The sequence below is a fragment of the Lissotriton vulgaris genome, chromosome 3_2 (genome assembly GCF_964263255.1).
Source record: "Lissotriton vulgaris chromosome 3_2, aLisVul1.2, whole genome shotgun sequence".
NCBI classification, from domain to species: domain Eukaryota; kingdom Metazoa; phylum Chordata; class Amphibia; order Caudata; family Salamandridae; genus Lissotriton; species Lissotriton vulgaris.
The window spans coordinates 156,127,624-156,139,852 of NC_141690.1; the positions used below are offsets into that span (position 1 = coordinate 156,127,624).

At 44.6% G+C, this 12,229-nt stretch overlaps 1 protein-coding gene across 3 annotated transcripts in view; it reads left to right on the top strand.

Annotated features, from left to right (window-relative positions):
- Positions 1–12,229, top strand: part of TBC1D14 (TBC1 domain family member 14) — a 944,726-nt gene that overhangs the window by 825,246 nt on the left and 107,251 nt on the right. For all 3 annotated transcript variants that reach the window (XM_086964122.1, XM_086964121.1, XM_086964123.1), the window contains 2 exons: positions 1,798–1,869; positions 2,315–2,443. In XM_086964122.1, the coding sequence (XP_086820248.1) occupies positions 1,798–1,869; positions 2,315–2,443 (201 nt within the window). The remainder of the gene's footprint in view (positions 1–1,797; positions 1,870–2,314; positions 2,444–12,229) is intronic.

Sequence of the window (12,229 nt, forward strand, 5' to 3'; positions counted from 1 at the left end):
ACTGGCAAGATAATTGGGAAGGTCTTGTTAAATTGACTGCAAGGTTGGTCAAATGGCAAGAATATATTGCCTGATGCACAGTCCGGGTTTAGGGCATGGACTGGACTGACTGGCCAAGCAGAGCTACGTGGTCTGTTTGAAATGCACTGTAGCCAAATAGACTTCAGTGTAACTGACCTTTTTTTGACCAAAAGTCAGCCTCTGACCTTGTCGGTTGTGGAAAATTATGGAGTTTGAGGATTCACATTTGGTTGCAATAAAGGGATTACATTTGAATAATACTGCTGAAGTCTGCTATAGCCCCCATGGAGAATGCAGAAACAGGTTTTTGGTGGGCAAAAGAGTGAGTGAGGGTTGTGTACTAACTCTGGTTTTATTTAGCTTATTTTGAAACAACGGTGTAAGTTATTTCATGGAGGCTGATCTAGATGTCCTAAAAATAGCTGTCAGTAAGTCCGGAGTCCTCTTGTTAACAGACAATGCAGTCTTGCTGCCTAGAACTGAAACTACAATGTATAGGCTGCTAGAAAGATTTGCAGTCTACTGTGTGGAGAGGAACTTGGCAACAATTACTAGTAAATCTAAGTCTATGGTTTCGAAACTGCCTCCCAGGTTAAAAAGACAATTTAGGGTACAGTGAGCTGATCGAATGTGTGGCCGATATTATTATTTAGGTATTGGATTCAAAGGGAACTAAAATGTAAGGGGTACACTGGAAAGGCTAGTGCTGTACTATCGCAAACTAAGAAAGCTTTTCTTGAATTTAAAAATAAGGCAGGTAGACAATTTATAAAACACAATCCTCCAGATTTATAAGCAGAAGATAGTGGCTGCTGCAGTTTATGGAGTGTTCTAGCAATATAATCATGCTACAAGTGGGGGGAGAATATATTGCTCCGCTCCTTGTTGAATTTGTGCCTGGGTACACCTCTAACGTCTTTGTTTGTGGAGTTGGGTATCACTCCCAATTTTTATATGATTGCCCTCGGACCTGTATTGTACTGGATACGCTTGCATAGGAATCCCTGTGCATCCATTATTGAAACTACTGTATATTGTACAATAGATGTCAAAATATGGAGGCATGGGGGAAAAGTAATTGGATATCCTAAATCAAGACATTTTTGGTAGCTTCATAGACCAGTCATTTTAGGAATTATCTTACTCCAGTTTCTACCGGTACTATAGCAGTTGTTAAGAAATGGTACTGGTGTCTCAAATTTTTGGAAAATATTTCTAGGGCTAAGGTAGGTAGCATTGTGGGAAGCTATCTTGAGAACAAGGCTGCAATTGAATTTGAACAATACTTTGATTTAATTGATCCTGAAAAGCAGCGTTCCTTATTTGAACTCTATTTGTCTTTTATGCAAATTGATCGTTTGTGCTTAGGAATTGAATTGTTTTCATTTTGATCATTTCATCCATGCATTGTAAGGCTATTGCTGATGACCATAAACTGTAAGCAGTGGCAGATCACTGAACCAATCTTTAAGAACAGGTACATTTTCAAACGGAAGAGAATATTGAATTGGAATTTTCAGTTCGCTTTGATTGTTTTAATATTATATCTATAGTTACTATTTTTGAGAACTGTTAACAGTTTTGTAGAACTGCATAGAATCTTTCCTGTACGCTGGACCTACATAGAAAACGCAATAAAATAGGGAAACCCATATTGAAGAATCAATTGTGTAACCATTTTCTAAAGCAACTTAACAAGCTGCAATACAACTTTTCCTTTCCTGTTACAGGCTTTTAAGTGAGATAATTCATTTTACTTCTTACTTTCTGTCTTAGGGTGGTCCTTACCATGACATGTTGCACAGTATTTTAGGAGCCTATACTTGTTACAGACCGGACGTTGGCTATGTAAGTCGAGTGCTGTTATTTACAGTTTGATTACTTTTGTTAAACAATTGGTTTTGCATGATGTCAATTGTGAAAGACAATCCATTTTCTTTTTGTTTACTTCTATTCTGTAAGTAGAAATATCATGCTGATGAGCTGTGTCTGATAATTTTACATAGTTCCTCTTTCTTCTGTAGATCCTTTAATGAATGGAGTAGAAATGCATTGCCTTTTGTGGTTGCTCAGCTGTACTCAGCTTCCAGTGTGTGGGCAGCTGTCTCTCAGATCGAGATCCAGGATTCTATTATTTCTAAGCTGTTTGATTGTCGAATTGGTTTCATGCTATGTTAAACCACACGTTTTAGTGATTAAGTACAATAGTTTTAAAGTGGTAAATGCAGATGTGTGCCCACAAAACTGCCCAACTCAAATCTGCTGTCTGTCTTGTGTTTCTCTTTTTTAACAGGTTCAGGGCATGTCGTTTATTGCGGCTGTATTGATTTTAAACCTGGACACTGCAGATGCCTTTATTGCTTTCTCTAATCTTTTAAATAAACCGTGTCAGATGGCATTTTTTCGAGTGGATCATGGTCTGGTGAGTATGCAGTGCATTTTTCTTCCTTTTACTTTAGTACGTTATGTCTTGGTTGTTTTTTCAGAATCTTTTGTGTGTATTTTTTGTTCTTCAGCCTACTGGAATACCAGATATCTTGACTTTCTCCTCTAAAATGCTGTCATAACTTTTTGTTTCCTCAATGATCAAACTAACTCTACTCTCTTATGGCTTCAATGTTTTTTTCCGACCCCACAATGGTTACTCTGTGCATTCTCATTAAGTTAATTTTCTCCTTGTTATAGCAATGGGTCTGTAAAATATTGGGTTGGCTCACGAACCAAGAGTGGGCAGATTCCTTTGAAGACATGAAGAATTCTAACTGTAGGCTGAATATTATATACTTTTCTATTATAGAGTGGCTCTCTAGTCTGAATAAAAGGCTTCTGCAATATTAAAACACCAAATTGCTTGGGCATGCGGCTTAATCACTGTCTAGATCAAGACTTTTTGTAAAGGCCAAGGCCCAATTTTTGACATGTTTAACATCCGAACAAACAAGAAAATCATGCAGTTTATTTTACAGCAAGAATAGAATTTAGCGGAACCCAGTGCTCTGTGTTCGAGACTGGTACTACTGCAGCACAGCAACAGTTGAATTGAGAAGGTTTTTTGTTTGGCTAGTGATGTTTCAAGAAACGTGGGAGTGGATACCGCACCCTCTCCTTTCAAATTTGTAAAAACACGTGCAAAAGCTGGTATTGCTTCTCTAATAGACACATATGCACTTCGGCATAGCCATACCTTCAGAGGAGATCCACCTGTAGCAGTGATTTGTTAAAGCAGATGGTTCTCCAAGTCTTAGGAAGCTTCTGGACTACTGAATTGATCTATGATGTGTACATGTTATGGAATGGAGGAGTGGGAACGGCAGTATAATGTTCGTCCTCTGCTCACAGGTCGACAGCTTAATTTAATTGATATCTGCAAAAGCCTAGATCCCAAAGAAAGAAATGTCGCAGTAAGATTTTCTGTGCTTTGCACAACTTCCAAGAGTTCACCCGTATTTATAGTCTTGTAACAGTTGCTTAACTGACTGCTGCAGCTGAGTGACACATTTTTAATATAAAGTAAGTTATAACAGAAATTGGATTGTTGTTCCACCATCCCTAGCAGTGCCAGTCTTCTATCCCCTTGTGCACTAAAATGAAATGAAAAATAGCTTTAAAGCGCTCACATGCCCGATTTCCTAAATAAAAGATAATTGTTTAGAAAGACAGTGGAGAACGGCAGAGTATTCCAAAGCTTCGCAGTATCATAAGAAAAAGATTTACCACCCCATCTGGCATGCTGAATTCTGGCCACCACAAGTAATTTACTGAAGGAAGAACATAGTTCCCTCCTTGAAGGGTACCAGTGTAACTTGTCTCTAAAAAGATTTAGGGCCACGATTATGCAGTGCCTTATGTGCAAGACACAGTAACTTTAACTTAATGTTTATCCGGGAGGCAGTGAAGTCTCTTGATCTCCTGTGAAATCTGCTAAAAGGTATGGATATCCAAAATCGGCCTAGCTGCAGCATTCTGCACTGTTTGTAGCCTATTCAGCGAAAATTGTTTGGCATTAAGATAGAGTAAGTTGCAGTAGTCAAGACCAGAGGAGACCAGGGTACGTACCACCTCTTTCCGGGAGAAGGTAAGGCTATAAGGGAAGATCTTCCTCTGAAAGCGGATGATGTTGAAGTACGCTGAGACTGCCCTATAATTTGAGAATCGAAAGACCATTTATTATCAAACATCACCCCCTAGTTCTTGACTGAGCTAATTGAGGAAGGGGGCAAGCCCAAAGCATCAGGCCAGGAGTGAATCACAACTAATGCTGAGCACCAAAGAACAAAACATCTGACCTGTCGGCATTTAATTTGAGGCAATTCTTCCTCCAACAGCAAATCTCCTGCATGCAGTTTTTAAAATTATTAGCCACAGAATGAACATCATTAGTGTTAGTAAAGGTGACAGCATATGACCGCATACGCCAAGGCGCCCTTGGCTAGTAGAGTGCTTTACAAAACTTAAAATCAAATCATACGAATACCAAAGGATGGAATCAGTTGGGCCAAAGGCATGACATAGAGATCAAATAGTGTGGAGCTAAGGGACTACCCCTGAGAAATCCCACACAATAGAGATAAGGATTTAGAGAAGATCAGAACACACATGACCGAATGCAACCTTTCAGAAAAAAGGGATCCAAACAGGCTCAGAGCCTTCCCAGTAAGACCTACGCCAGACAGACGTTCGATCAGATGAATGGGAGAGACTGTATCGAAAGCTGGGGACAGATCTGTGGATGTAGATCACGCAGAATTTTCAACAGTTATCTGTGGTTAGGGGCTGCAGCCTCCCCTGTCAAGCACAAATCTTATACAGTCTGCTGCCACAACTAACGCAAATTCTGTGCAATGTTAACTATGGAACCCAGTTTTAAGAACGATCAAGTAGCTGATGAGTCTCGTTCAAATTTGTCAGTTCTTTATACAGTTTTTCTAGCATTTTCGCCGGGAGGGAAGCGGTGAGATGGGACACTACTTTTTAAAGCCTTTGGGTCAAGATTGGGTTTTTTCAGCAGAGGAATTCCAATTGCTTTTTTCCACTGCTTCAGAAAATAACCTGAGTCAATCACAAAATTAAAAATAGGCGTTCGATGTTTGGCCACACATTCCGGTGGCAGGTGCAATATCTTGGGAGGACAAGGATCTAATGAGGAGCCAGAACTATTACAAAGAAGAGCTTCCACCTAAAAGAAGGAAAGTGGACAAAAGGATAACCACAAATACTGGTGAAAATATCCTAACCAGGACGGTACCACACCATCAGCGCATATGGTGAACTTGATGGCAAGGTTGATACATGGCAGAGAAGAGCGTTGTATGCCCACCTTAACCTTTGTGTGAATAGTCTTCTTTGATACCACATTATGTGTGCATGCATTGCTAGCCAACCATGGTATTAAAATTTCTGACCACATACAATTCAGATTCAATTCTCCCCAAGCAATGGCACTTTGTTGGGTACCTATAAATTGCAAGCTTATCCATGTATTTTCTTCTCCCTGCATCCTCCTTGCCACCCATCCCCAATTAGATGCTTGAGTGGGTGGTTAATGCTTTAGAGTCTGGTGTAAAGGTACTTTTGATTAACTCGTTTTGGTCTGCAGTCACATAAGATGGTACGAAATATCAAATTCTTCTGTATGGGCTGCTCGACCTTGCCAATGGTGACCTCTAGATATATTCTCCCATTTCCTATGGGATCAGCATCAGATCTGTACTTATCAACATCTATAGAAGTATCTTTAGAATGAACACACTATTGTCTCCTCTGATTTGAGCTCATCCGCATCTTCAGAACTTGTTCTTGACTCCTCCTCTTAGCTGGAAGACAGTGTGTCTTAGTCCTAAATGCACAAGCCTTTATGGCTACAATCATTTGTTGCAGGCCATCTTGGAACAGTTAGAACATCTTTTGGGGGTACCTGTTTGTCTAACAAGATAATCGAGCCTTCTATCAAACAGCAGTTGCATTTGATGTTATTTGCAGCAGTAATTTCCTGGGGTCATGATGATTGCCACTCTGCTGTGTTATCATACCTCATGATGAACTCGAGCCCATTTTAAGGAGGACCCAGCAACCTGTACTCGGAACTGTTCTATTTAGATTGGTTGCTGCTCAAGACATGGTTTTCCTTCTGAACAAATGTAGAAATATGTTCGAGGCATATGAGCTGTAGATTATTTACTTGCATAGATCGCCATCTGGTGTTGGGCTTGGATGTTTGCACTTTGTTTTTGTCTTTGTAGAAGTCTTTGTAGTCACAAGATAGCTGACTCCGCCTTAGGGTGATAGTACGCATGGGCATCAACTTCATCTCCAGATTGTTTTTTTCCGCCATCAGGTTCGGATGTGATTTGCTGCCCTCCGGGTCGGTGTCGTTCTCGAACCCCTCTTCGACTCACAATTCCTCACCACTCAACGGTATTGTTTCGATCGTGTTTCCCTTTCGACGTGCATCTTCGGAAACTATAAAATCCTCGACCTAGATCTTTGACGTGGGCCTTTGGGCCTATCGGCGCCGACCACGCCAGCAGTCAATGAAAAGGACTCCATTTAAAAAATGCCGTAGTGGGAGGTGGGAGGGTAAACAGGTAGTGTTTGTTGTTGTCTATATCCCCCCGGGACTGCAGGCTACCACTTATGCTGATTTAGGCAGGACTCTCCTTGGGCTGCCAGATGGCTTGTTGGTCCTGGGCGGGGACTTTAATTCTGTCATGTCCGGCGACTGCGACCGACTACCCCCCAGAGTATTGCCACAGTCCCAGATGTGGCTCAGTGAAATGGCTGACACTTTTGGTTTAGTGGATGTCTGGCGCTCACTGCATCCCGCTCTCCAACAATACACCTTTCACTCTGGAGCGCACGGCAGCCTCTCCCGTATCGATTATTTTCTTATGTTAGCCTCCACTTTGTCCACTGTTCGTGAGATTCGGCATCTTCCCCGGGGTATCTCGGACCACTCCCCCCTGCTGATTACGATTTCTGTGGGTAGTCTGCCTGGCAATAGAGTTCCCCCGATCCCGCCCTGGCATTTTAAAAACCCCCGGCTCCGCTCCGATGTGATTAAGGCAATAGATTGCTATTTTTCTGATAATCTGGGCTCAGTCACCTCCCCCACTGTTCTCTGGGAGGCCTTCAAGACGGTTATTCGGGGCTCCGCCTTGTCACTCATTGCCACTGAGCGTAGGGTCAAGAGGGAGGCTGTTGTGGCTCTTGAAACCGAAATCACTGCGCTTGAAAGTGAGTTGGGTGGGAATGACACGCCTGCACTGTTGCATGAATTGGAATTGAAACAAGCTGACTATAAGGCCTGTGTCACGGACGCTGCTAAATTGATGCGGTCCAATCAACTTGGTCGACTGTATGATGTGGGTGACAAGGCTAGTAAGCTTCTTGCGTGGCTGGATAAGACTGAGCGTGCGAGTCGTGTTGTTCCCTCCATTGTTCGTGATTCTGGTGTGAATGTCTCTGATCCGGGTGAGGTTGTTGAGTGTTTTGTTGACCACTTCCGTATGGTTTACACGCCTGTTAGTGATCGAGATGAGGCCGATTCCAGGCTACTCCTGCGTGACATAGCCTTGCCTACTGTGTCTGAAGCGGATTACCTCGCTCTGGAGGCCCCCTTTACTGTCGACGAGATTGCCCTCGCAATTCGTTCCCTTCGCTCGGGTAAGGCCATGGGCCCTAACGGACTCCCCATTGAACTTTACAAACTTTGTCCCGACAAGATGGCCGCCCACCTGCGTCACATGTTTCTCGAGGCGGTTGAGGCTGGATGCCTCCCCCTTGAGCAGCGCCTCGCTACCATAGTGGTCATTCATAAGGATGGCAAACCTCGTGACCAATGTGCCTCGTACCGCCCCATCTCCCTCCTTAATGCGGAACCCAAAATCCTCGCTAAGGTGCTGGCCAATCGGATGCTTGCTGTGATTTGTGACCTGATCCACCCGGATCAATCCGGTTTCATCCCTCACAGGAACACTGCTCTTAATTTGCGTAGGCTCCACAGTGTTCTCACGAGAGCTTCTATTCTCGCCGAGCCAGCAGTGATCGCCTCCCTTGACGCCACGATGGCATTTGACACCATTGAATGGCCCTACCTATGGGCAGCCCTCGCCAAATTTGGCTTTGGCCCTAACTTCATCGCATGGGTCAAGCTTCTTTATGAACAGCCGCTAGCTCAGGTCGCGGTGAATGGAAGGTGCTCGGACCCCTTCCCCTTGGGCCGTGGCACGCGTCAAGGATGTCCTCTTTCTCCGCTTTTGTTCGCTTTGGCACTCGAACCTCTTGCCGCGTGGCTCCGGTGGGAACCCTCGATCAAAGGGATCCGATGGTCCCCTGACCTCGAGGACCGTGTTTCCTTGTATGCGGATGACATCCTCCTTTATCTTACTTCCCCTCAGAAGTCACTCAATGTTCTATTCGACGTCCTCACGTCCTTCGGTAAAAATTCGGGATTGGTCATTAATTGGACCAAGTCCTGTGTCTATGCCATAGCTGGTACTCTACCGCCTCTCCCGCGCAGATTTCCCATCCTGGTAGCGACTGACGGATTTAAATATCTGGGGGTCCATGTATCCATGATCTCTTCGGTCCGCTATGAGCGGAACTTGTATGCCCCGCTCCGCAGACTGAAGCAGGATGTTCGGCGATGGCGCGATCTGCCCTTATCTCCATTGGGCCGGGCGGCGCTCTTCAAAATGATGTCGCTTCCCCGCTTCCTCTATGCCCTGCAGAATTTCTTCGACCCCGTTCCAGCCCGCTATTTCCATGAAGTGGAGAGTTTGCAGCGGCAACTTATCTGGGATGGCCGTGCCCGCATTGCCTTATCTAAGCTCACGCTCTCCTGGTACGACGGAGGTATTGCGCTGCCGGATATTAGACGATACTACTGGGCCTCGCACCTGAGCGCCATCAACCATGCCACATACTCGCCGGAGCCCGCCCCTGCCTTTGCTTTAGATAAACTACTGCTGCCCGGTGGTAACTTTAATAGGCGCTATATTCTAAGGCCCCCTTTCGACTCCTTACGGGCCCGACGAAATGTGCAGTGCGGGCGTGGCGAGACGCTACGGTGGCCACAGGCTGGGGTGGTATACTGACACGGATGACGCCACTATATGAATCGGAACGACTGGGCAACCTGTGGAAGACGAAAGGGTTTGAGAAATGGGACATGATTGGGATAAGTACCGTAGGGGACCTTTGGAAGCGTGGCGCTGTTAAGTCCTTTGAATCATTAAAGCTGGAATACCGGCTCGATGATAGGGAGCACTTCCGATATATGCAGGTGAGACATGCCTTGTCTTCTGTCTTCCCCTCCGGTACAGACGTTCCACAGTCCTCCCCCTTGGAGGATCGAGTTCTAGATGGCCACGTCCCAGATAGTACCATCTCCCTGATTTATAAGAAGCTTATTAACAACAGAGCTGACCAGCTCGAGAAGCTCCGGGCTGCCTGGACTGCTGACGGACTCGAATTGGACGACGAGGACTGGCAGTCCGCTGTGTCCTCCCCTAAGGAGGTGGCTATTCCAGCACGATTTCGCTTTGTCCAACTGAAAATTCTCCATCGCGTGTATCTCACTGGAATGCGTCTGGTGCGAATGGGTCTGGTTACTGATGGACGCTGCAAGCGTGGGTGTGGGATGGATGGTACCTTTCTTCATGTTCTGTGGGAATGTCCAATGATTGTAGCGTACTGGTCTAGGGTGCATGACGTTATGAGTCGTGTCATGGGGGTCCCATTGCTTCCTGAGGCGCGTCGTTGTCTGTTGAATGTGTGGGAACCGACTGACTGCACTGCTGCTCAGACACTTTGGGTCACCCTAGGCAATATGATTGCGAAGAGGGATATTGCGCAGCTCTGGGGCTCCCCTAGACCGCCGGTGTTAAGTGCCTGGAAAGAGAACATGGACTGGTCCATGTTCCGAGAGAAGACGGTATATGAGGCCCGGGGGCGTCCGGGGAAGTGGTCCAGAGTTTGGGCCCCCTGGAATACTTACCGTGGAGACATTTGTTCCCCTCCACTTGACTACGAAGTCCCTCTCCCCTCCTCTCCGTGATTTACGTTCCTTTCCTCTACTCATCACATTCTTTGCTCTCTTGTGCGCGCCACCCCCCCCATGCCCTCGTTGTTTCTCCAGCATCCATTCCCCCCCTCCCACCTCCAGCAACCCTTGCCACCATGATACCATGTGTTTGTTGTTTGTGTTCTCTTCGACAAAAACATAAAATTAAACCTTTCTTATCCTAATTGTATGATATTACGCTCTTGCCGATAATGTCGATGTGATAGATTGCTCCAGCAACGTACTGCCTCGTATTGCATTTTTCGCTCAGCCTGTTTTTGTCATAGCGGCCGGCCCTGCGGGGTTGTAGGCAGACGCTGTGTATTGTGCATTTGTAAATAAAGGTTTAAAAAAAAAAAAAAAAATAGTTTAACACAAACACCCTACACCCTATGTGGTGGAGACCTGTAAGACAAAGTGATATATTTTATTGTGATCTATTTTTCTTATTCCTTGCATGTTGTAACAGGTGCTGTTATACCGGCGGGATAGACAATACAAGACAAAAACGAACATTGAGCATAAACCACGCACTCTATAGTTAGGGACCGCTTAAATAGCGAGCCAGTGTTGAATGCATTAATTAGGTGCAAATTCACAAGAAATATCAGGCGTTATTTAGGCTTCTTACGTACTTTTAATTAGCCCATTTCGTGCCCCATGAGCCTGTAGAACAGGAGGGAAGGAGCACTGTTAAAAGAAAGCGACAAATGCCGCTGTTGGTTATTTAAAACTGTACCTATTTAAACAAGCAGCCATTCTCTGCTCGTATGCGGCTCTGCCGTACTCACGTCATCAAGGTTGCTACCTCACCTGGATACTACCTCACCGCGGCTCCATGGAACACTGAGCCTGCGTGAGGAGTTCCGTTTTAAGCTCTGTTCAATTGGTAGTTATGCGCGGAAAACACTAATTGATTGCAACACTAGACTGTTACAAAATAAAAATGGCTCCCTCAATACGAAACCGTGTAGGTGGAGATCTCGTCACCACTTCCTGTTTGAGCCCGTCCGGTGTGTCCTCAAAATAGCCCCCGAGAATGGGTCCTCTCCAGTGGGGGAGAGTTCTACTCCTGGTTCCAGTGCGAGACTGTATATGGGAATACAGATGCCCAAGGATTATGATAGTTGTCTTAACTGTGTGACCTTTAGTGAAATTCTAAAGGAAGGGTTTTTTAAATTAACCTCAGTACGGCTTTTAGAAATACGGAACCCCAAACGGGAATGTATGGCCGCCGTCGCTTGGTTTCAGAATCCCATCAGACTTGTGCGAGTCTGAAAAAGAAGAAATGGCCTTACTGCAGGATATAATACCCTGTCCTATTCACATCTTTACTAATACAAATGCGGAAAGAATAACAAGCATTGGCATAGCCAATAGGTCTCGCTTTTGGGAATGTAAGTGAATTTTCATAAGATTTTATTTTTGTAGTGAGTTGTATTGTGTAGTGTCCGTGGTATTTATTGTTTTATTAATATGTGTTATGTAATTATATGGTTGTGGTAGAAGGGTAGAGGGGTAGTATAGGGGTAGAAGAGAGTAGAATAGTAGAGGGTTATAGCGTTAGTAGAGGGGTAGAAGAGGGATAGTAGAGGGCTATAGGGTTAGTAGAGGGGTAGTAAAGAGGTAGATGGGTAGATGAGGGGTATAAGATGGGTACAGCAATAGTAGAGTGTTTGAGGAGAGGTAGTAGAGTGTTAGAGTGGTAGAGGGGTATTAAAGGAGTAGATTTGTAGAAGATGTGTAGAAGTGGGGTAGTATAGGTGTAGAAGAGGGCCAGGGCTATCAAATTACTGTCTGTGATGGTACTAGCTGTTGTATGTTCTCTATTACTGGTGGAGATTGGTTATCATCCTGTACACAAGGGGGGATACATTACCTTAAATATAAGCAATGGGCTTCAATGACTTCTCATGCATAAACATCAGGTCACACCCTCAGGTTGATTCTTCCTGGTGCCCACAACTTAATTTAGTGTGTCAATTAGTACACTTGTAAAAATACACTTTAAACTTAAAAATAGAATTATGTCTACCAAGATACGGGTGATCTCTCGATCAATGGTGATAGCTATTGAATGTGTAAGGTCAAAACTTGGGACATTCCTTACATCCATGGGACAGCAGGAAGATGTATGATTTCAGC